We start from the raw sequence: 25,482 nt of genomic DNA on the forward strand, positions 1-25,482 counted from the left end.
AATATTCAGTGAGCTAATAGTAAATGATAATGTTTTCATGGCTGATGGAAGGCTATATAAATAGGGCCCAGCACTGTAATTGTTTTAAAGGCTAATATCCTTTGAAATTAACATCTGTCAACTAAATATGAAGATTTGCTAAGCAGACATAGATAAAAACCTGACATTTCTGATAGTAAGTGGGTACTCCATGATTTATTCTTGTGCATCTAGAATGTCTGGGGTCTCTTGAGAGACTCACAAAAATAGAAATTTAAGTAGCTGGGGCCAAGATATCCTGACTTTTCTTCCCAGCAAGGAACAAGCTCCAAAAACACAAATTTCCCATGATGCAGCTTAACAGCATCCTCACTGTCTGATAAACATCCATGATAAACTCTGTGTTTGTAAAGCAGGCGTTCTACATAGCTCAAATAACTGCGATGACGTCATTGATGTTGTTTTTCAGACTGTAGAAAGCTCCTTCTAGAGCTTCAGGAGACGTACAACTGCTTCAATAGGTTGAGTGCTACTCTTCATCACACTTAAAGTGTAGATTCAGGGGAGTCTCCCTTTAATTCATCTACCTCTTAGCTGTCAGAGGCAGGACGTGGATGGATGCATGGCCGAGTCAGATTGATTAAATAAAATGGTTCTGCATCTCATTGCGCCAGGCTCATGCAAAGGCCCTGAGAATGTTGTTTCGGGCGCGGGCTGGAATGACTGTCACCGAGTTTGTTTGGAGAAACTTTGCTGGCCATGTGAGAGAGGCAGCGGGAATGTTTGCTGCTTTAAGCTGAACTCCAGGCCAAACTGGATGAGCTTTCTGCTGCCTTTCTCTGTGTGACAGCTGCACGACAGGCCTGCCACACGCAGCTCGGTTTCTCTGTGTGCACATAATCGTCTGCACATATGTGAGGGTTAAAGCTTCTGATGAATGTTATCTGTGCCTGTTCAAAGTCGGCCCTCTCTGATCTCTCACACCGCCCGGCTGATGGCTGTTTTTGTTCGTTTTCTCGCGCAGAAAGTGCCGAGCGATCTGGAGCTGGTGCCGGAGGAATACTCGGTGATGATTGGCACCTATCCTTGTAACATCAGCTTCCATAACGACCAGCTGTTCCACTGCACCATCAACGGACTGCCGAGCTCCAGCGAGCGAGAGCTGCCTGTCACTGTAAGTATGTAAAACACTGCAATAAAATACAAAAACACAGCGAGCCTCGTGTTGAAAATTATTGCTGGATGGGTTCTGATAATTTAAGGATATCACCCATCTGTCAGGCAGAATTCAGTCCAAACAATTAGTCAGAATCTGGACCATCTGTGATGTTCACTGAAACAGATTTGATTTGCACAAGTCCATACACTGTAAGTGATGCACGTGTGCCACTCTTCATGCATTATGAATCCGAGCATGCCACCATAAATCAGCAGTTAGTGGGGGTGGTGAGCCGTCACTCTGTGCCACAGTGCCACAACAAAACAGTGACGTGCCTCATAATTACTCTTCGCATCTTCAGTCTTCTATCAGGATTACATCTATCATCACCGACACAATCACCTTTTTGGACAGACACTATCTGCGCACGAATATTATGAATCGGTGAAGATCTCGCTGCTCTCTTGTGTTTTGTTTTGTCTCCGTAACAATTAAAGATCTTAATCAAGACACGGTCAAGCCCTGTGCAGTCCCGATAAAACCGGACCAGCTCTCCTCCCCATCTGTTGGTGTCCATTCTGGTCTGTTTTGATAGGGCTTTATTAAGGGGAGAGAGCATTCATCTATATTTAAATATGAGCCAAACTGTTAGTGGTTTGCTGAAATAGCTCAGCAAGACAGCTGAGTCGTACTGTAAGAAGCATTTCCCCACTTTTGCCACAGAAATAGAAGGAAGGCTCTTTTATTTCTCTCCCTCTATCTGCCTCTCTCTCTCCTTGTGTACCTGTGACTCGCTTGAGCAGCCTCCCACCTCGTCTGTCTCTCAGGATGTCTCAGAATAAACACCAGCAATTAGCAAAGACATAAAGGCAGGGCAGGGGTCAGAGGAGATGTCATAACACAAATGGGTGGGCCGCCTGCACGTGAGCACCGAGGATGATTTGTGTGCACGTTTGACAGGGGCATAAATACAGAGCACACGTATATTTTCCTTTGTGTCGGCACATTTGAATAAATGCATACGTCTCGGGCTGCTGCATAGCTTATGGCCATTTGTGTTTCTTCACTTACTTTGGGTGGCAGATCTATTTTTACATGCTGTTGTGCTTGGCTCTGAAGTGAAGCTGAGCTGCAGAAGTGGATGTGTGGAAGCAGCGTTTTTTGTACCCAGAGCGAAACAGGAACATGGAACAATGGCATTTTCCCCTCCATTACACCAGGACTGGCTGTTGCAGTCTCTGGAAGAAGGCCTTGCTGGTCTGAGTAAATAAATGCCCGGTCCAGAAAGAGAAAGACGGAATGAGAAAAGGAGGGAGCCCGGTGAGGCAGCTTCCCCCCTCAGAGTAAGACCAATGTAAGAAGGATTTGGTCTGAGGATTGGAGGCTTTTTATCTGAGTCTTTTTTTATGAAGTATGCTCGGATTGGGGAAGGAGAAGGAACGATGCGAGCAGGGACCACAGAGGCCCTGCTGACTAATCAGAAGGCAGAAGTGAAAGTTCTTTTCTTGTCACATCTGGGTTACTCTGAACTGTGTGACTCCTCCAGCTCATTGCAGCGAGAGACCATTTTTCAGACTCTACAGTGTGCAATTTTTTTCTGCATGTCTGCACCTGTGTCCAGGAAAATAATTGATGTGCACGTGTGCAGGTACTTGTGTTCCCATTAAGAAATGCCTATGTTGTGCTGCAGACGCTCTCACACTGCATTACAAAGAAAATATTTCCACTACTTCTGCTCATTACTGCCATATCTTCCTTGGCCCCTGTCTTTGTCTTCGTCTCTCTCTCTCAAATTCCCTTTAGTGACTGCGGAGTAGAATGCAGAATTTAAAAAAAAGAAAAAGGACAACAAAAGATTATATTTGACTCCAACCGATCACTTGACAACCAACTATCGAGGGACGGTTGCTAAAATTAAATCAGTGTTGCAGATCTTGAGTCCATTCTTTTATTTCATCTTATTTGGACTGCTGCAGTTATCGTTGCTACTAATATACATCAGTTGCTCGTCTTCAGTCTATCCAAAGTGCTGCCGCTGGGCTTTGACGTCTTTAGAATTGGTTCGTGATGGCATCTAAACAGCAGCTCATTCGAAAGATCTTACAATTGGGGTATTTTTATGAATGCGCGAGACTAAAGAGATATGGATGAGCTTTGTTGTAATGATTTAGATAACGCTCATTTATGATTACACAAAGATTTCAGGGCTGTGATAAGACACATTTAATGCCTTTGACTCGTTGTGGTTTGATAATTATAAACTGTAGTTGTGTTTTACAAATGAAGTCTTGCTGGAAGATTTTACTTAGAATTTTTACTGTTCAATCCTCTAAAAAGTAAACATCTCTAAAAAAAAAACCTGACGTCATTCATCAGAACCAAATCTAATCGAACTAGTTGTGTGTGATGGAGAATTAGCCAAATCTAAGGTTAAAATTCTGATATTTAATCAAAATCACTTTACTGTATGTGTCTCAGTTACACATTTGGCAAAAGTAAACAAAAACTAAACAATTCTGTGCTATTCAGTGCAATCGTGAAGCCAAGAATGACTGAAGTGTAACCAGCAGTCACAATGCCAAAATTCAGTTTTCAGGTGAACTGCAGGCAGTGTTCACACAGAGCAGAGGGATAAATATAATTAAATATAATAGATGACATAAACTAAAACTAGCATCGCACAAAAAATGGCTTTCAGAAGAGCAAGTTGTGAGAAAGTTGGTGGAAGATTCATTTAGCATGTTGAAATACCTTTTTGGAGTGAGTGTTCGAAGTTGTGTAAAAAAAAACGTATAGTAAATGTCAATAGGCCTTGTCAATAAGCCCATCTATAGTATGTGGAGCTCCATTTTTTCCTGCATTGACAACACATGTGGACACAAAGATTTTCAACTTTCATTTCTGTCTTTTTACAATATAAATCAAGATGCACAGAAGACATTTTTGAGTTCTCTCCGTTTCCATCCATAGTTTCCTTGTTTTCATAGAGGTGCAAACCTTTACATTGCAGTGGGAAAATAGCCCACAGTGAGCAAAAAAGTTTTTCATGCAACTACTATGATAAAATAGAAATAACTGCTAAAAGAATAAAAGTATACCTATGACATGATGAAATACATGACATCCGCTGAGTGTCATGGTATTTGAGGGAACCATCGAAGAAAAGACTTAAAACGGAACAAAAGAAGAAATAGACTTTGAAGGAGCTCGACCCAGTTTCATGTGCCGTTTCCCTTTTTTCTTTCTAGGTGCAAGTGGGGAACTTTCATCACACTATCGCCAAAGTGCAGCTCGGCGGCAGCGAGCTGGCCATCGTGGTGTCCATTGTGGTGTGCTGTGTGCTGCTGCTGCTGTGCACTGTGGGTAGGTTGTGTACACACGCTTACCAGCAGATGATGGATGTGTGCCTGCGATTGCAATGGATGCTCCAGATGTGGAACAGATAAAAGAATTTCAGGGGTCATAGTTTCCTGCACTTGCTTCATCCCTCGTCAGTATCCAGCACGCAAAGACCCCGCTGTTCCTCACCGTCTGAGTGTGTGTGTGTGTGTGTGTGTGTGTGTGTGTGCGTTATACTGCACGTCCTGTAATCTCTGAGCAAGTGTGTCTGCAGGGCAGGTGTACGTGGTAAAACTGGCACAAATGTGCATTTTCATCTGTTCTCAGTTATTCACGAATCCCCTTTTTTCTCGCCGGTCTTTGTGGGTGTGACAACTGCTGAAATAATTTGTGCAAATTCTACATTCTCGCATTCAAATACAGTCACGCAAAATGTTATCCACGGCTTCATAAATGGTGACGAGCAATTATTCCTGGAAATCATTTCCATGAAGACCCATTTGATACTCGCTTTGACCCCTTTATTATGTTCTGCAAGTTGTCAGCATGCGATAACAGTTGTTAGTTTGAAAACATATATAAACTGCATTCTGTTTTTCACACTCTTACCTGTTTTTCTCAGCTCTTGTAGTGTACTGCACAAAGAGCCGAAGGGCAGAGCGCTACTGGCAGAAAACGCTACTCCAAATGGAGGAGATGGAGTCCCAGATCAGAGAGGAGATCCGTAAAGGTGAAGACGCATGCAGAAACACGCGCACACACTCTCTGTTCTCTCACCCGAGCTCCGCTATCCGATTCATTTAGACCACAAATGATGTTTTGCGTCGATTGACATGAAAAAAAAGCTCGTGGGAAGATAGAAATATTGACCACACATATTTGCCTGTTTCTGTATGTCTTTGTGTTTGTGCGTGCGTGGAAAATGTGTATTTGTTTTCGAGGTTTTCTACTCTGAAGTGGGAGGGAGATACAACAGTTGACAGATTTGTGCCTAGTAAGCGTGACTCACAAAACACAGTGTCTGACAAATGATCAGTCACACTCAGACGCACAGAGTGGCCACATCGCCTCTGCTGTGTCTACCCTATAGGCACGAGGCCCGTGTGTGAGTGTTTTTAGCTCCGTGTGTGTGTGTCTAGGGCATTAGAGTAAAGCCGTGTGAAGGCCACTCTGTGTCTGAGCACCCAGATTTATGGTGTAGAGATGGAGGGGACGGATAGAGAAAGAGGAATGGAGGGAGGAAGCGATAGGAGCGGGAGTGAGGACTGCAAGCCTGAGGAGAAGCAGAAGCGTGGGAGGGAGAGGAGAGGTTATTTAGTCAGAGGACACAGATAGATTTGCGGCCCTGTTCAGGGGTGAGTGTGCACAAAGCGAGGGATACTTCTGCTGAGACTGAAGATGTGATAAAAGCAGAACAAGGGGGAGTAAAAGGAAAAAAATGGGAAATTGACATACTCCAGGTTAGGCAAATGGGCGGGTGGTGTCTGAAAAGTGAGGCAGAGGGGAGGCTTGGTATTCAGGGGCCTGCTGCATCTAATCTTGAGTTGATGGTGTGAAGTGACTGGTGTTTTAGAGGAGGATAAATAACCTGGAGGAGTAATGAAATATGTTTTAAATCCCACCGGCCTTGTATTCTCTTCTTTCTGCACAAACACAGTCTGAAGAAACTGCCTTTGTAACCCAAATACGTCTCTCATCCTGTGACAGGAAGCACTTTTCCATAAAGAGATCTCCAGCGCCTCATTAGAGGAGAACATTATCCTCGGCTGGTACATGCTACCCTATAAAGTGGCTACAATATTAGCATGCAGATTCAAGCCGGTGTCTGGACATGCTGATACTGTTTCTGCATGTAAAACTCAGCCTGCACACATGTTTTGGATAAGAGCCTCAGCCTGGATTTGGCTGCTCTGATTGTCGTTTGGTAAATATTTGCCTGCATGCCGTGATGGGCTGCACAATCTGGCAGAGAGAGACACGGAGAAAAGGGGAAAAAGATCAGAGGATTAGTGTTTGGTGTATGCAGTATTCAACCAGAACATGACACCGGATCTTAGAAATTAAATGTTGTAATTCTGCGTCTGATTTAATGTCACATCCACTGAAATCAAACAGACTCTGGGAAAAATGTCGGTTACTGCATTAGCGGTTGCAAACAGATGTCTCACTCATTTTACTTAGCAACAATTGAATCTTGAAGAGCCAGAAACAGGAAGCGACTGTTTTTTGGTTTTTTTTTTAAAAACAGTCTCATGATTCAAATCCTTTTGGGTTTTTCTTCATTTTTTTTCTTTCTCCTTTCAGGCTTTGCAGAGCTGCAGACAGACATGACAGACCTGACCAAGGAGCTGAATCGCAGCCAGGGCATCCCCTTTTGGAGTACAAACAATTTGTCACACGCACGTTCTTCCCCAAGGTGAGAAACCCTATTTCTCCCCGTTATCTGATTTCGACTGGCAGGCTGACAATACCATTTTTCTCACTGGGGTTTTAATATTTTTTCCCTACATGTCCCATTTCACACTTCCCACCGCTTGTAATATGCAGGATAAAAATTCACCTTGGAACCTTTAAACGTACAGCAGACATCCACAGAAGTGTAGCTCAGTTTGGCACCCTGCAGGAGAGTTAATGTGTTCTCTATAGGTAAGCACTTTTCTGATGCGCGATCCACCCCGAAGGTAGACTGTGGGTCTGTCCGTGGGTGGGTGTTTTTCCACCAATACCGACAGACACAACTCAGCGGGCTTTGTCTTCCAACCACAGGCATGGACTTTCAAGGAGACAGAACAATGGCGGGCACGGAGACAAGGAAACTTTCTCCCTGATCTCTCAAAACACACTCTTTACTCAGCTCACACACCCACGCTGTTTTGCAAGTATAAACAATCTTGCGCAAGGACGGCCATGCTGGTTGCAATGGACGCTGTGTTGGGTTGTGAAGAGAAGAGAGTTTGGAGAGTGTTGAAAAGCTGCATGGAGTGAAACACAAATTCAAGTGTTGCCGTCTCTCCATAGTATTGCGTACAGACAGCAAACGCTCCACTCCTGACCTTTCGCGCTCCTGTTTCTGTGTGAGAGCTTCTGGTTGTCTGAGATTACAAATGCATACACACAAAACGGTGTTGGACACAGATTAGGGCACAGTTAGAATACAGGCCAAATGTAGCTGTCCTGAACTGACAGGCTGTGTTGAAAGGCTGCCTCTTAACACTGGGTCACTCTGTCTCCAAATCCATTAAGGATTGGGACGTTTTGAGTCGCGGTGTCATGTTTCCTCTGCATATATTACTCAAGAAATTCAGTCTTTTGGTTCCTGACTGTGAAATTACAGCTAGCATTTCAAGGCCGGGGAGCTTTGTGTTCCCCCCGTCTATCCATCATCTTATGTTTATGACTACAGATGACTTTGTGTTAGATTTCTGTGCATGTTTGTGTATGTTTCAGATGTGTTCAGATTATGAGAAGAGCCTGGTCCAACCGGCCTACGAAAATGATGGCCTGGGGCCTCGAGCGCTGCCGGAGACCCACCCACTGCTGCAGGACTGGCAGGTGAGGGGTTAAGCCATTAGGTTAGGCTTTCTTTTGCCAGAGTGCCTCGATTTGGGTCCTTTTTCACTCCCTCTTGTGTTTCAACTGGGTCACACTGAAGCATATTAAGGTTTCATGGTGAGGTTGTTGTTGACGAGCAGTAAAGTGTACTGCATGTGTGCACGTATGAATCCTAATGTATGACGTTCAGTTGTTTCCTAGTGAGTGATACAAAAAGAAAATTTAGCCTGACAAGCAACACACTGCCCACTAAGCTGATAGCAGGTTGTTGACACACTTCCCACCGACTCGTGGACAGCCAAACAGTATGCTTTTCATCGAAATCCACTTCTAGTTGTTGTGTATGTGTGTGTAGGGGCAGATGGGAGGGAGAGCTATAAAGAGAATGGGAGAGAGAGGGAGGGAGTTGTGCTTTCACACACCTATGTGTGAAAGTGGAAGCACGTGCATGCGTGTCAGCACGTAAGAACGAGAGAAAGTAAAGATTGCAGCGCTAGTTTTGGGTCGGCAGCCGGGGGAGGCTGTCTAACGGTGATGAAGTGCCTTGGATCCACATCGTCTTCCCAGGAAGTGTTTTCCAGGTCACAGCAAATAAATCTCACAGGCGGGCATTTATCTTAATGGACACCCCTGTTCTCCTTCTGTCAGGCTGCAAACCACACCATATGGCTGCAGTCCAGAGGGAAGACTTCATCACGCTGCTGCTTAGTCGCACCCATAGATAGGCCATACTCATTAAGTCGACTCGGCACATTTAGAGACAATCACACACAGTAAGGGACGTACAGACACTGTGGAGAAAACCAGGGAGGGAGAAGAAACGGTCGGGAAGAGATGTGATAGAAATATGAAGCCTTCAGTAGATGGGTCACTCGAGACAAGAGGTGGTGAAATAGGTTAGGGAGCTCGCAGCAGGTGTAATCCAGTTAGGGTGAAATCACGCAGAAAAGTAATAGTTTCATTGCAAGCTTTTTCTCATCAGGCCACCAACACAACAAGGCCGAACGTAGAGGAGGGCATCACCCTGTTCTCCACTCTCCTCAATAACAAGCACTTCCTGATCACGTTTGTCCACGCCTTGGAGCAGCAGAAGGACTTCGCTGTACGAGACAGGTAACCGCTCACTTTGTATTTAATTGGACTCCACACAGAGGAACCATTGTTTGGAGGAAGGTCATTCGTTTCTGTGGTAGCTTTTGAAGCTGCAGATGGTGGAGGTGGTGTATCGAACTGCATTATGTGGCGAGGTGTTTTTAAAGCTGCTAAAATCTGCATTTTTTATTACTAACAATGGCCAAAGTGAAAACAGTCTTTATAGGAGGAGCCCACAGATAATTATCATCCAACTCTACAGTTCTCCTGATCTCTGCAGAATATTTTACCAACTTTTGGTTTTCTGACCCACGCCATTTATCACTCTTACCGATCTCATCAGGGCAGCAGGAAGACAAAAAGTTTCCAGACTAAGTTAACCACTAACTGCTGATGATCATAGTGGAACACTGAGACTCCGATATTTGTTTGAGGAGAAGATGGAGAACTCAATGAAGCAAAGTGCAAAGAAAATATTTCATATTAGCCAAAATATCCAACTGCAACTGATGCAAATGTTGTGACTCAAGTGGTCAAAAAGTCAGTTCAAATTCACTACACAGTAAAAAGCTTACCGTAAAATGTACAGTAACTTACTGGCAGCAATTGGCAAGTAAGTTGCTGTAGAATGTTTTACAGAAAACTTACTGTAAACTTCATCACAGTACCTATGTACCCATTTACAGTGAGATAATTCTTACTGTAAATGTTGCTACAGTAAAAATGATCCTACTGTAAATGCAATTGCAGTAAATAGGGTCCCAGCAAGCATGACATTACTGTAACAAGCATTACTGTATTATTTTAATATTGCTAATTAATTAGTTGTAAAATAAAGACACTGTTGTCAAAAATTATTTATTTTATCAATTCATTCAACTTCAACATTTTCAATTTTAAATTCATTGACACATACATACAGATCCATACATTTTGTAAACATCTTTCATTCCTAAACATTTTTCATTTTGTCAACATTTTTCATTTCATAAACATTTTTCCCTTTGTAAACATTTTTCATTTCATAAATATTTTTCACTTTGTAAACATTTTTCATTTCCTAAATATTTTTCATTTTGTCAACATTTTTCAATTCATAAATATTTTTCATTTTCATAAATTTGGTCATTTTACAGTAATATTACTGTAAAAACTACAGAAACTTGTTACAGTGTAGGTTTGATATTTTAACGGCTCTTTAAAAATTGTAAATGAGGTTGGAGGGAAACATTTTATAGTGCGATATCAATGCAAAGTACAGCCTCAACACTTAGAGGACCAGTGTGTAGGATTTAGTGTTGTCTCGAGGTGAGGCTGCAGATTGCAACCAACTTCAGTGTAAGTAGCACCTTTTTTAGAGCCAGCGTTTCATTTGTTCTTTCTGTAGAAACTTGGCAATGCAACGTGATAGGCTCCAGGGAAGAGGACTCACACCCTATGTAGATATGAAGCGCTCACAAGAATAATTTGTAGTTACAGGTGATTGTAAGAAACGATAATTCTGAATACTATGTCCTGATTCTACTGATATATTTCACTAAATTCCACATGCTGCTGCTTTAAGTGGCCAAGTCTTTAGTGACCTCTATGCGTGCTGTAATATCTATTGGATGACAGAGTGTGTCTTTGTTTACCCAGTGGCTTCTTTATTTCTCAAGCTGTCTGTAACAGTTGCACAAAAATATCTGTCTGGGAGGGCGGCTGCTCCAGTTTTGTAAACACTTGCTCATCTATCAGTGTAGCTGTTTTGGTCCCGACGTCCTAAAACTGACCAGTCATTGTGAATCGGAGAGAAATTCCAGAGGGGAGACCACATCCCTGTCCCAGCACAGTGTCAGCACTTACTGACTGATGTAGCCTCTCTCTGCGGGATTTAAGGGGCTTTGTTAGGGAAATCCCCTGCACCTCTGGACTTACCGACGCAGACACTCCCCGCATTACATCAGGCCTTTATTTGACTCCTGCAGTCACAAGGTGCCGTGGGGAGGGCTGAATTGTGTTGTTGTTTCTGTAATGTTTTCTGCTATTTTTAAATCTAACCTGACCACACACTGACGGGGCATGTTTGCCAGAGCATGTTATTGCTCATCCGTCTACTCTGCTAATCTGTTTTCTCACCCTTCAGATGCAGCCTGGCATCTTTGCTCACCATCGCCCTCCACGGTAAACTTGAGTACTACACCAGCATCATGAAAGACCTGCTGGTGGACCTGATCGATGCCTCGGCTGCAAAGAACCCCAAACTGATGCTGCGCCGCACGGAGTCTGTTGTGGAGAAAATGCTCACCAACTGGATGTCCATCTGCATGTACAGCTACCTCAAGGTGGGGATGGAAAAGAATGTGGCTCAGCAAAATGGTTGGATAAGTTTGATTTAAAAAGAATTACCACAGCTCTGATTTTTGACTCTGCCTCTGTGTCGCATTCTTCAGGAAACAGTGGGTGAGCCTTTTTTCCTGCTGCTGTGTGCAATCAAGCAGCAGATCAACAAGGGCTCCATAGATGCGATCACAGGGAAGGCCCGCTACACCCTGAATGAGGAGTGGCTGCTCCGTGAGAATATCGAGGCCAAGCCACAGGTCAGATCCCCCACACACTCTCACTTCATTTTTCACCTCCAGAGTCTTGCCTTTTTAGAGGTCAAACTTACACATTCAGTGACATCAAGCAAGTTTGTCAGACTGAAATTCTAGATGCACACAATTTTTTCCGACGTACTTCACACTTTGATTTGTGTTTGCTTTCACAGAACATCAACGTCTCCTTCCAGGGCTGTGGCATGGACTCGCTGTCTGTCAGGGTCATGAATACAGACACAATCTGCCAGGTTAAAGAAAAAATCATCGAGGCCTTTTATAAAAACCTGCCATTCTCCCAGTGGCCTCGGGCCGAGGATGTAGACCTGGGTAAGAGCACAATTTCTCTGATTATTTCCCTCCTCTTCCCCTCCCCAACCCTCCAAGATATAGTAATCTCCATTGCAAAAGGTCAATTCCTCTCATGAAGCTCAACTAACCTGAGGCTGCAATATAATAAATGACAGAATGCATTGAGGAGAGTGTAGAGTCATAATCACAAAGAGTTATTGCTTTCAAAAGCTGCGCAGCCTGCAGAGCTGATTTGATTAATGGCCCGGGAATATTTCCACAGGTCGTGACACAGAGAGCCGGAGCACGGCTGCCGTCTGTCTGGGATATTATTTTCCAAATTTAGGATGAAATTGTCTGACGCCGCTACCTTTGTGTCTCCTTTTGTTTCCTGCAGAGTGGTTTGACTCTGGCAGCAACAGCAAGCTTCTGCAGGACCTGGACAACTCGTCAGTGATGGAGGATGGACGAAAGAAACTCAACACAGTCTTCCATTACCAGGTGTGTGGATTTAAATTTGGTGGGAGACCAGTGCTGTGGATGCTGTCACTCGTATTCCTGATGTTGCATGTTGGATGTGAGAACTCTGTCTGTCTAGGGTGGGACCACTGTGCAGCTGGAGCAGTGTTTTATAGGTGCTTCTGTTTGTGCTGCTGTTTCTTGTTATGATTGCATTGCACGGCTCATTTACTGCACCATTGCTGGAGCAGATTGTTGATAGTTAATGCCAGTGTTTTTGTAACGGCAGCACACAAAATAATAGTTTCGAGCTAGTTTTTGTGAATCGGCAACACGCGATTTTCACCACATTCTCGCTAATAGGACCAACAGGTGCATTAAGTGGGTATGAATGTTGGATTGTTTGTTTCAGACAGTTAAAGATATTTTCAGACACGATCACATCACTGGAATAATTCCAACAATGTTAGCCTGTAGGGGAAAGAGGTTTCCAAAGTTATTCTATCACCTGGCAGTCAGTTTTAAAGAGGTATACTGATGCCTTGTTGCTTAATTCAAAGATGTTCAAGAGTATTTGAACCCTCTGAACCTCAAGCTGCTTCTGTATGTTTTTTTTTTTGCTCCTGTCACATTTATATTCACTCTAAAAGTTGAAATTCAAATTTCGAAAACCCTAGAATCACAAGTTCCCCTAAGTTTTGCCAATTCTGGGAAAAAATAGTTACTGTACATACTAAAGATATTTTTATTCCCATACATACCTCTTCTGTACTCTGTGTAAACATAGCTGGAAATTCAGCCCAATACTCCCTAAATGTTTATGCATGACTCTTAATAGCAGCTGAGTCATTAATGGATTTTTGGTTGCACTCAGTTTGTCTTTTACAGACTCTAGTTAGTGCAGCCGGTTTACTTTTGGCAATTTTTTTAATGAGACATGTTGAATGAAAATGATTTTGATGAACTATCACGATTTTAAGCTAACATTTGGTTTAATTAGCCATGGACCGCGTGCAACACATAATTAGTTAAAAGACTAAAAGAAAGTTGGATACCTAGCAGTTTTTTCCTCTTTTTACAGTTTCTGGCGCTGATTAAAGGTGTGATTTTGGTATTTTTTAAGAAGATAACAAGCATTTCAAACTCACCTGCTGGTTTTGGGTTTAGAGAGTTGTGACACTCTACTCTAAATGATAATAGGTTTTTTCCACAAAAAAGTAAAATTACGTCTTGAAAATTATGAATCACATGTTCTCACTTTTTCCTTCTTTATAGTCATAGACTCTTCGGATAAGAAAATATTTTTATTTGAATGTTTGAACTTCTAAAAGCGAGATTTCCCCTACTTTCACGTTCATTCTTATTTTATGTACTCTGGAGGTTTCAACTTTCCGATCACACGTTTGTTTTGCTCCATACTTTACTATAACTGCTTTCTAAAGAGCGGTGGCGCCTCGAAGTCATGCTCCTACCTACATGTGTTAAATCACATTTAAGGTGTCAGAGAAACTTTCCCCCTTCAGCTGATGTGAAAACAAACTCAGCACATACGTAAATCACTCCATACAGGGAAGGTCAAACATGCAACTGAAATAACAATAAGCAAAAACTTTGGCAAAGTAAGACTTAAATGACTTAAATGTTGCATTAATTGTCAAAATCCTAAGTCATTAATAACAGAAGATTGCATTTCCTATATACCTTCATGCTTGAATGAGTAGTATGTAAAGTGCTTAGACATTTACGCCAGTGTTTAAATTACAAATTGCATGTACAGAAGTAAATCACTTGTTAAGAAAAACATCTGTCCAGGATCTACACATATAAAATACCCTGATGTAGTTTTAACAGTGTTGAGTAATGCACATTATAAATGTATGTTTTAAATAAACGCATAAAAGTAATGATAGACATCATATAAGCCGTTACAAAGCTGTAACTGACATTTACTATACGTAAGTAACTATTAATTCAGGTTTTCTGTTTGTCATTGGCTGCTTTACTTCATTATAGGAGACTAAATGTAACTATGCTTTGTATCACAGTATTATAATGTACATATATTTCATATATACATCAAATATAGAAAAATGTAGATTTTAATTAGTTTAGTTTAGTTTCTAGTAACTTTGTTTTGCGTTCACTTTACTTCCTGCATTTCGATCATTGCCAACAACTGCTCTTATAAAGAAAGTGACAAGTAAAATGTCATGTACTGGTCTCCCATTAAGACAGTGTTTGTGTGTTTGCTTATGTCTGTGGTCATTTGTGCATGAGTAAACAGACATCCAGTGACTCTCGAACTCTGACCTCTTACCTGTACTTGTTAAGTGCTCTGTTTAGCTTTTGCTGAGCCATGGGGACAGAGCTGTGAAAGCAGTGAGCTGCAGCATGTACTAACAGTCTGGGTTCACTGGTGAGGCTGTTCAATCCATTTCACTGCGGGTTGACTTTAATGAGCCCAGCCAGGTTCCCGCAAACTCGCCACAACTCGGGATGCACGCAGGATCAACACACACACACAAACACACACCTCTCAGCACCTCACTCCCCTCGAGGGCAAGCTTAATGAAGCTGCTCTGGTGCTCCTCGACTCACCCCTGACCTCATGCCCTCTGTCCTCTCCCGGCTTTCCTCCCCCCCTCCCCCCTCCCCCTTCTTCTTCTTCTTCTTCTTCCCCTTCACAGATCCCAGAGGGGGCATCGCTGGCTATGAGCATGAAAGACAAGAAAGAGAACACCCTCGGGAGAGGTACGTCACCTTCAAACACACCCACTCCCTGTCGCTTTGTCACACACACCCACCCACACTTGGATAAGTACGAGCACCCACTCAATCACGGGAAACGACGCATGCTTAGCTGGTCGCGAGAACATGATACGCTCATGTAAACACACATGAAACCACACACTCTCCCGTCCCCAAAAGTCGCAGCGGACGTCTAAACACACTCGCACCTAATAAATCCCAACACATTCTCTTCATCCAGAGCTCTTTTCTCCACATTATAGATGTATTCCATTAGCAAATGTCAGCTTGAGGGGAAAATATGACAAAAGTTGGCCTATTGTCCAGACTCAGCCCAGAATGAAATGACTGCTTTGCCTGTTGACAAATGAGTTTACATTCAGCCTTTAATGGGCCCGTCCGCTTGTTGTTTAGGTTCTACCTTACATAATCAGTACCAGACCAGAGCTCACTTCTTCTCAAGCTCTGTCCATCAAAGCCTCTCCTCTCATTCATACTGGGCCAAAAATAGGCTCATGTGGACCAAACCTGGCTCCTGCTTCAAAGCACCAAGAGGGTGTTATGAGCCTGTAGTGCTCCCTGGCTAATATAAAACACTGTCCTGCCTGCCTGCCTGCCTGTGATCAGTGTTGAGGGGTTGGACTGAGGCCCGCTGGGCAGGAGCATCTCTGGCAGAGCAGACTGTAATGAGAAGCCACTCACTATGTGGGTGTCTCTGTGTGTGTCTGTGCGTACCTGCACAAATGCCGGCTTTTGTTTTTGCGGATGTGTGTACAATAATTTAGTACGTTTGTCTTTGTGCCTGTATCCGCGCTCACGTTTGAACATGTTTCAACATGCGTCCTTCCCCTCGCATATCTGTTCATGCATGTGTATGAGCGTGTTTGTGTTTAGATCTATATATAAACCAGCAAGGTTTAATGCTTTTTTCCCAGCGTTGGCTGAGCATTACCATCTCATTACACCGGCTCCAGAACCAATCACAGACTCTGTGTGTCTGTCTCCCCTAATCTCTCTCTTTTCTCTCTCCTTTCACTCGTAATCTTTCTCTTTCATTCTCTCAGACAGTTCCCCTCCCCTACCGGCCCACAGTCCACCTTAATCACTTTCTCCTCTTGCATGCACTCTATCTCTCTTGCTCTCCTGTCAATCTCCCTCAGTTTTTTTCTCTCTCTCTCCTATCTGTCACACTCCTTTCTGCTCCATCCTCCTGTCTCCTCTCATTCTCTCAGGTCTCCACCTTGCTGATTGCACATTGTTTCATTCTGTATGTTTTTTTTGTCTCTTTCTCCTTAGTCAAAGATCTGGATACTGAGAAGTATGTGCACTTGGTGAGTATCCTCATAGGTAATCAAAATGTTTCGATAAGTAATGTCTGAGTTTATTACCAGAGTTTTTCCTGTGTGTGCCAGTGTTAGTCAGCCTAGAGCATGTCTGATGACAGAGAGAATGGGGGTGAACGGAGGTGAAAAGGAAAGCTGCTGAGAGGACATGACAGCACTAATGCCGCTTAAGCTCTTTTATAAACGTCAGCCAAGATATGGGCCCTTTGACTTTAGAATAATGAGTTCCTTGGAACACAATTTGCCGGGTGAATAGTTAGTCTTACAGGATAGTTCTGTAGCCCTTTTTTGACACAAGTAGGTGGAATTTGTCTGCTTCTTTCTTCCCCTACCCCTATTTTAGACTTGTATGAGCAAGTCAGGGGCATGATCCTGTGCACAGCAACCAGAGAAAACCATGAAAATTTCCCCAACTCCCATCACTTCCTTAATTCTGTATATTATTCAGCACTTCCAAACACCCTGATGTGGTTTCTGGATCATGTGTCTAATGCAAGAACAAGAAAATTCCCCTCATGTAAGACAGACAATAGTACATTCATTAATCTGCTCATGATGGGGATCATTGCTTTCAACCTGTGTGCAGTAATGTTGACCTCTGGCCTCGTGTTTTTTTTTTTTTTTTTTCAGGTCCTACCTCATGATGAGCTAATGGAGACCAAGAGGTCTCACAGGCAGAGTCATCGCAAGAAAGTCTTGCCTGAAATCTACCTGACACGCCTGCTGTCTACAAAGGTAACCAGAAACATGAGGCCGCCCGTGTTGTCAACACTATAAAACTCAAGTTGTCTTTCTGCCTCATATTTTATGGCTGATACTAATCTCAGAAGCCACAAAGAAATCCATACATCACATGAAACGGTGTATCTGGATACATGTGAGTAATTTTTTTCTTACTTTTCCTCCACAGGGAACTCTTCAGAAGTTCTTGGATGACCTCTTTCAGGCAATCCTCAGCATCCCTCCGGACCGCCCCCCTCTGGCTGTCAAATACTTTTTTGACTTCCTGGAGGAGCAGGCTGACAAACGGGGCATCACAGACCCAGACACCCTGCACATCTGGAAAACCAACAGGTAGCCAGCTAAACGATACGCTTATTTCCCCCATTGGTCAGGCACGCTGTGCAAGCGCAAGGCTTTGAAAAGCTTATCTCTCCCCGTCTGTGCAGTTTACCTCTGCGTTTCTGGGTGAACATCCTGAAGAATCCCCAGTTTGTGTTTGACATTGATAAGACGGATCACATGGACGCCTGTCTGTCAGTCATCGCCCAGGCCTTCATCGATGCCTGCTCCATTTCTGACCTGCAACTCGGCAAGGTGAGTCCATCAGCATCTCTCTTTCTCTTTTTATACCTCTCTGCCTTTTAGTTTCTCCCTCCCAAGGGGTTTCAGAGTCGCTATTAGCAGGTTCAGTGTACTCAAATATCACTGCAATACTTTGATACTAGAACTGAAACATGATAACCTTTCCTTTTACCTCGCGCAGTATCTCTGCCTTACATCATCCTCCAGCTGATCTGATAGATGTGATAGTTACTGTACTTAACTAATAGATCTTTTTGTATCAACTGTGTTTGTGTATTAATCTAACACACATGCACACACACACCTCGAAAGTCCCCCTGTGAACCCTCATCCCTAAGCCTTCAGATTGTCAGCTCCATCTACCTCTCCTCATGTTATTTCAGCCCAGTTGGCTGATCCAAGGTCATGAGCACCAGGGATCTCTTTTTTGTGCTGTGTGAGAGTCTGTGTGTAAGTCTGTGTGTGTGCATTTGTCTGTCTGTTTGTCTATGTGTGTGTGTGTGCGCGCGCTTGCATGTCAATGTCCTCACTGCTCACAAATCCGTCTCATCCTTCAGACACCGTGACCCTGAGCACGCTCTGCTTCCTGTCTCTCTCTGACTGGCTTCCTCCCTGGAGGGAGCCGAGGACTCATCAAATAATGCTCCTCTTTCACTGAGAAACCGTCTGATTTATATACTTCAGTTCAGCGCCAAAAGGCCAGTGCGCTCACAGCAGCAATATTCGCATGTACATGCAGACAGATGCATACCTATGGAAGCAGTGGCGTACATAAAACCCCCGGTGATGACACATTTTTTTTCGCAGAGTTTGTGTGCACCTTCCTCATTACCATGTCACATCTGGTCATGCACGTATTGCAGAGTCACCGGGTTCAAGGTCATGGGCACATTTTCTCCTGTATGTCCAGGAGAGACGCACAACACGCCTTTGCATTCTGAGCATTGTCCGTTTGTGCGTGTGCGATGGCGTCGGGACGAGGTGGTGGAGGATATGAGGTCTGGATTAGAAGGAGCCCAGCAGGGGTCTGTGAGGGGTAGAAAACTTAGCATCGCTCGCTGTTTCCACAGAAACCCTCTTATCTGGCGAGATGCAGAATGCGGAAGGCCACAGGGTCACAGGGGGGTTGCCGGGCAGATGGGCGAGCAGCAGGAACTGACCTTGTGGACAGGAAGAGAGAGGGTTCCCTATCAGAAGGAGCGACCACGGCTGCAGCGTTTCAGTCCCTCAGCACATTTAATGCACACACACAAACACGGAATAGGTGACACAAATAACTCATGACACATAGAAATACTAAGGTGCGATGTAAGCACCTTCACCAATGCTGAAAGCTGTGGTCGCCCGTCTCTTTTACTCCTTCTTTTCCTCTGTCCTACTTTCCCCCGTGTCCCTTTTTCTCTCCTACAGACACGCACAACACACAAAGACACACTCGCTAGTCACCACTAAAGCCCGAATATGCCCACAACCTTTTAGCCCCGCTACTTTTCTTCCTGCTTGAATAAGCACCAGTGTGAGAGCCTGAAGTGGCTGAGAGAGAGCTGTTCAGACTGGAATGTTCCTTCGGTGGCTCTGACTGTTTGAGTCTCCTGTTGTGTGGAAAGGAAACCGTTCCCTCCCTCCATTGTCTCACTTTAGGCTGGTTTTGAAAGGGTCATCAAATAACATGTAATTTAACTCAACAGTTACTTATTAGGACATTAGCACCAGTGATGGAAGAAGTAGTCATTTTACTGTACAAGAAGAACCTATTTTTATTAAATGTGTGGGGAAAGAGATATGACATGCGACAAAAGTGGACTCTAAATTGTGGGATGTGCCACTATTGTGTACTCAGAGTATCAAAAGTAAAAGCATCCGGTGAGAATGACTCTTTCTGATGTTTATGTGATTTTATGTCTGTATATATTGTGCTATTGGAATATAATTTCAGTACTGAGAGGCTAATTGGAAGGTATAAAGTCAGACTTTTCTGATTAGACACATCAATGACAAGCATTATCATTATGCATACGCCCATATTAGATAAGGCACGATATCCTGGAGTTGAGACGCTGAGGCCAGTGGGTGGTTAATGCAAAGTTTGAGTCTCTGTGGACGTCCTAGGAGTCAGTATGGTGATGAGGAGGTGGTGGGTTGTGCGGTGGTAGGTCTGAAAGACAGAGAGACCAAATTGCAATGATATTTAAAGCACAACAACAAGAAAATGATGAGCTTGAGGAACGCGGGTGGAAAGCTCATTGTTCGGATGTGGTGACGTTAGAACTCTAATTGTAGTTTTTAATTGTATTTTGACAGCGGGGGGGAAAGTGGAAGTGACAGAGAAAAATAGAAAAACAGGAATAAAGTCAGAATGTGAGGAAAGAGACCTTCCTTGCTTAACTTTTGCCAAAGCTTAATTACTGATGGATCAACACACGAGCAGCTTTGTGATGCTGTAGCTGGTCATGGTGAATCATAAATTCCTTAATAATGCTGTGCAGAATAATCTGTAGTGACACACTGTATTTGGAAGGTGGATCATATGCTTTGTGTAATATTTTAATCTGTGGTGGAAGGCTTTAAGGTACCTCTGAAATGTAGTGGTATAGTAGTATAAAGTAGCATAAATTTTGCAATGTAGGCTGCTCAAAAACACCTTGAATGACTTTTATTGCAAAACCAGCATTATATTAACCAACTTACACTGTAGTAGTTAACAAGAAACATATACTAATTGGCTAATGTTGAGATATATATTATATACACCAAAATAACATTCACAGAAAATGTTTAGATTAAATTTACAGCCTTCTAATTGGAATTTTGTTTTGTTTCTGACTATTTTTTTTTTATCATGGTTCACATTAAAAGCAGTGCAGCCATGTATCTAATGGATGACTTTGCTAGTTTTTAGGAACAAGTGCTCATATAACAGGTATTTCTCTAACCTGCAGACTCTGACCCTTTGAACTCCGAGCATTTTCATGCATTTTTTTGTTATTACTCCGCCAAGGAACGGCGGAGTTATATGATGACCGGTGTAGGTTTGTCTGTGAATCTGTCTGTCTGTTTATGTGACATGTTACTCAAAAATGGACCAACAGATTTGGATGAAATTTTCACGGAAGGTCAGAAATGATACAAGGACCAAGTGATTAGACTTTGGCATTGATGCGGCTTATAGTCTGGATCCACGGCTTTGTTAAGGATTTCCCATTAGGAGATATAGCTGCCAGCACGGTGTCACTGTAACCTTGACAACAAGTGAACACTGTGTCAATTACCTGCTGATGATCACACGATTGCGATCCCACTACAAATTGACTATGATTTATCAGTTTAAATCATACAAGGAATAAATGATTAAACTGTGGGATGTTTCTGAGTCCCATCAATTCCTGCCGCCTGCTACATTTTGAGGTCATGTGATGTAGCAAACCCCAGCCAGACACGTTAAGTTCAGCCATCAGCCTTATTGTAAACACAAATTCCCCTTTCTGTCCTTCACTCATTTCTTCGCCGTACGACCTTGTCCCCGTTAGGTGCTTCTAAGTTTCGACACATCCTTCACTAGACAGCAACAGCGTGTAAACGTTTTCTTTCATCTTTATGTCAATTTTCAGGCTTTTTAGCAGCGTCTTCATCATGTCAAGCGACTGATTCTTACACATCCTGTGCCATTGGAACGATGACAAAATAAAAGCCCCCTAACATGAAAACACATCTTCAAAATAAAAGCATGGAGGGAACGCTTATTTTCCATCCATTCTCTATACACCGCTTTATCCTCACTAGGGTCGCGGGGGGTGCTGGAACCTATCCCAACTGACTCGGGCGAAGGCAGGGGACACCCTGGACAGGTCGCCAGTCTGTCACAGGGCTACATATACAGACAAACAATCACACTCACATTCACACCTACGGGCAATTTAGAGTAATCAACTACCTCTGCATATTTTTGGACTGTGGAAGGAAGCCGGAGTGCCCGGACAAAACCCACGCATGCACAGGGAGAACGTGCAAACTCCATGCAGAAAGATCCCAGGCCCAGGCCGCGATTTGAACCAGGGATCTTCTTGGACAAAAAAAGTCACTATTTTGTCCGAAAATGAAAAAAATGTCAGTTAGTATGTAGTCCGAAAATGGACAATAAACGTCATAGCTGAGTATGTCATCTGAAAATGGACAAAAAACGTCATAGGTTAGTATAACCTCCGAAAATGGACAAAAAATGTCATAGTTTAGTATGTCATCAGAAAATGGACAAAAAAACGCCATAGTTTATTATGTCGTCCGAAAATGGACAAAGTTTAGTATGTGGTCCGAAAATGGACAAAAAAATATCATAGTTTAGTATGACGTCCGAAACTGGACAAAAAACGTCATAGTTTAGTATGTCGTCTGAAACTGGACAAAAAACGTCATAGTTTAGTATGCCATCTGAAAATGGACAAGAAAATGTCATATTTGAGTATGTCGTCCAAAACAGGACAAATAATGTCAGAGCTGAGTATGACGTCTGAAAATGGACAAAAAAACGTCATAGTTTAGTATGACATCCGAAAATGGACAAAAAAAGTTATAGTTTAGTATGTCCTACAAAATGTGTAGAAATGTCATAGTTTAGTATGTCATCCAAAATGTTGCTAAAACATCATACTTTAGTGTGTCGTCCAAAATGTGTGAAAAATTTCATAGTTTTGTATGTCGTCCAAAATGTGTAAAAAAAACATCATAATTTAGTATGTTGTTCAAAATGTCACTAAAACGCCATAGTTTAGTATGTCATCTGAAATGTGTGAAAAATGTCATAGTTTAGTATGTTGCCGAAAATGTGTAAAAAATGTCAAAGTTTAGTATGTCATCCCAAATGTGTGAAAAATCATCAGGGTTTAGTATGTTGTCCAAAATGTCACTAAAACGTCATAGTTTAGTATGTCGTCTAAAATGTGTGAAAAATTTCATAGTTTAGTATGTTGTTGAAAATGTGTAAAATAATGTCATAGTTTAGTATGTCGTCGAAAATGTGGAAAAAACGTCATAGTTTAGTATGTCGTCCGAAAATGGACGAAAACATCTTAGTTTAGTATGTCGCCCGAAAATGGACAAAGTTTAGTATGTCGTACAAAAATGGACAAATAACGTCATAGTTGAGTATGTCGTCTAAAATGTGTGAAAAATTTCATAGTTTAGTATGTTGTTGAAAATGTGTAAAATAATGTCATAGTTTAGTATGTCGTCGAAAATGTGTCAAAAATGTCATAGTTTAGTATGTTGTCCAAAAATGGACAAAAAAAGTCATAGTTTAGTATGACGTCCGAAAATGGACAAAAAACGTCATAGTTTAGTATTTCGTCTGAAAATGGACAAAAAATGTCATAGTTTAGTATGTCGTCCGAAAATGGACAAAAAACGTCATAGTTTAGTATGACGTCCAAAACTGGACAAAAAAAATCATAGTTTAGTATGTTGTCTGAAAATGGACAAAAAAAGTCATAGTTTAGTATGTCGTCCAAAATGTGTAAAAAACATCATAATTTAGTATGTTGTTCAAAATGTCACTAAAACGCCGTATGTCATCTGAAATGTGTGAAAAATGTCATAGTTTAGTATGTTGCCGAAAATGTGTAAAAAATGTCAAAGTTTAGTATGTCATCCCAAATATGTGAAAAAACATCAGGGTTTAGTATGTTGTCCAAAATGTCACTAAAATGTCATAGTTTAGTATGTCGTCTAAAATGTGTGAAAAATTTCATAGTTTAGTATGTTGTTGAAAATGTGTAAAATAATGTCATAGTTTAGTATGTCGTACAAAATGTGTCAAAAATGTCATAGTTTAGTATGACGTCCGAAAATGGACAAAAAACGTCATAGTTTAGTATGTCGTCCGAAACTGGACAAAAAAGTCATAGTTTAGTATGTCGTCCGAAAATGGACAAAAAATGTCATAGTTTAGTATGACGTCCGAAACTGGACAAAAAAACGTCATAGTTTAGTATGTTGTCTGAAAATGGACAAAAAAAGTCATAGTTTAGGATGTCGTACGAAACTGGACAAAAAACGTCATAGTTTAGTATGACGTCCGAAAATGGACAAAAAACGTCATAGTTTAGTATGACGTCCGAAAATGGACAAAAAAAGTCATAGTATAGTATGACGTCAGAAAATGGACAAAAAACGTCATAGTTTAGTATGTCATCCAACAAATTGCAGGAAAGTGTCCAGATAGCTCAACTGGTTAAGAAGGTGATTCGTAAACAGAACTGTGTCAGAGATGCAGGTTCGATTCCAGCTCCTGATCTTTTACTGCATGGGTTTCCTGTTTTCCTCTCTATGCTTGGCGGAGGTCTGCACTCTCTGAGAGCTTTTCTAGTTTAGTATGTCGTCCAAAATGTGACAAAAATATATGTTGTCCAAAAAGTCATTAAAACGTCATAGTTTAGTATGTCTTCCAAAATCTGTGAAAAATTTCATAATTTAGTATGTCGTTCAAAATGTCACTAAAACGCCATAGTTTAGTATGTCATCTAAAATGTGTGAAAAATTTCAGGTATTAGAAGGTGGTTTTCAACTTTCTTTGTTAACTTTGTTAACATTAAACTAAATTTACTTCACTAAGCCAACCCTCTGGACTTCCAGTAAGCTGTGTTCCTATTGGCTGTCCAGGTGGGTGCTTGGTGTTATCAGGAACACCTGAGCAGCTGAGTGTCTTCCTGCTTTTTGTCTGCAGTCAAACATTTCCTCTGCTTCTCTTCACCACTGAACTGGGTTTGGCTCTGTTGCTTTAGGTTGTTCTTTAGGCGTTGGCTTGCAGCTTCCAGCAGTTAGTGATGGTGAGATGAAGCCTCATGAGGCATTGAACCACTTGAGCCAATTGGTTCGAGAAAGGGTTCATTTCTTGAAGCTTCATGAGCACACGAAACCACCTACTAGTCAAGTGTATAATCACAGGCAGCTGTATCTGAACCACATGCCTGATGCATTGAATCATTGTTCATTATGGCTGTTGGGAATGACTATGAAAAACAAAAACATGTATGATCAAACAATTTCTATAGATAAATGATCACATATGTGTATAATAAAATATATTTTCATGTAGTCTGTGTGTGTAAATTTCCCCAAAATGGTAGTATCACATAATGTAGCAGGTTGTGTAATAATGTCTTTCTGTCACCTTAGGAAAATGGCATGGCCTTATGCAGGCAGAGGACAGTGAAAGTGCTTGTGGAACTGGGAAGATTGTACTGAATATGCTTGTGTAACTTAGACCAGGATGTACAGGAAAGGGGAGATTTTATTCAGAAGTAACAGATTTTCAACAGTTTCTGGTTTTAAACGACTCCTTTTTTTGACACACAATAAACACCTCACCTTTGAATAAAATAAGAAATGGTGAAAAACACAATTCTTGATAAGCAAACCTAATGTGTCTGTAATAATGTTAGATTTAGCTTACCTTATTAGGAGTTAAAAAATCAAAATGTTCCCACACGGGGAAATTTTCCACATCCTGGTTGGCTCCTTCCTATCATCTATCTTGGTGTAGTTCTACACTCTCTGAGTGTTTTTTTAGTTGTTCCTGTTACATTGTTATTCACTGTGGGCTCATTTTTCACTACATTATACAGTCCTGCATCTCTATGGAAACAGC

General features: G+C 42.1%; 1 protein-coding gene across 1 annotated transcript in view; it reads left to right on the forward strand.

Annotated features, from left to right (window-relative positions):
• Positions 1 to 25,482, forward strand: part of plxnd1 (plexin D1) — a 75,322-nt gene that overhangs the window by 46,497 nt on the left and 3,343 nt on the right. Inside the window, 16 exon segments of the mRNA XM_022189133.2 lie at positions 1,004 to 1,153; positions 4,387 to 4,501; positions 5,100 to 5,207; positions 6,782 to 6,850; positions 6,853 to 6,893; positions 7,925 to 8,029; positions 9,012 to 9,142; positions 11,247 to 11,445; positions 11,554 to 11,700; positions 11,871 to 12,027; positions 12,386 to 12,489; positions 15,135 to 15,198; positions 16,492 to 16,526; positions 17,169 to 17,273; positions 17,449 to 17,612; positions 17,708 to 17,855. Of these exon segments, the coding sequence (XP_022044825.2) occupies positions 1,004 to 1,153; positions 4,387 to 4,501; positions 5,100 to 5,207; positions 6,782 to 6,850; positions 6,853 to 6,893; positions 7,925 to 8,029; positions 9,012 to 9,142; positions 11,247 to 11,445; positions 11,554 to 11,700; positions 11,871 to 12,027; positions 12,386 to 12,489; positions 15,135 to 15,198; positions 16,492 to 16,526; positions 17,169 to 17,273; positions 17,449 to 17,612; positions 17,708 to 17,855 (1,842 nt within the window).

This window comes from Acanthochromis polyacanthus, chromosome 6 (genome assembly GCF_021347895.1).
Source record: "Acanthochromis polyacanthus isolate Apoly-LR-REF ecotype Palm Island chromosome 6, KAUST_Apoly_ChrSc, whole genome shotgun sequence".
In the NCBI taxonomy this organism is placed as follows: Eukaryota; Metazoa; Chordata; class Actinopteri; family Pomacentridae; genus Acanthochromis; species Acanthochromis polyacanthus.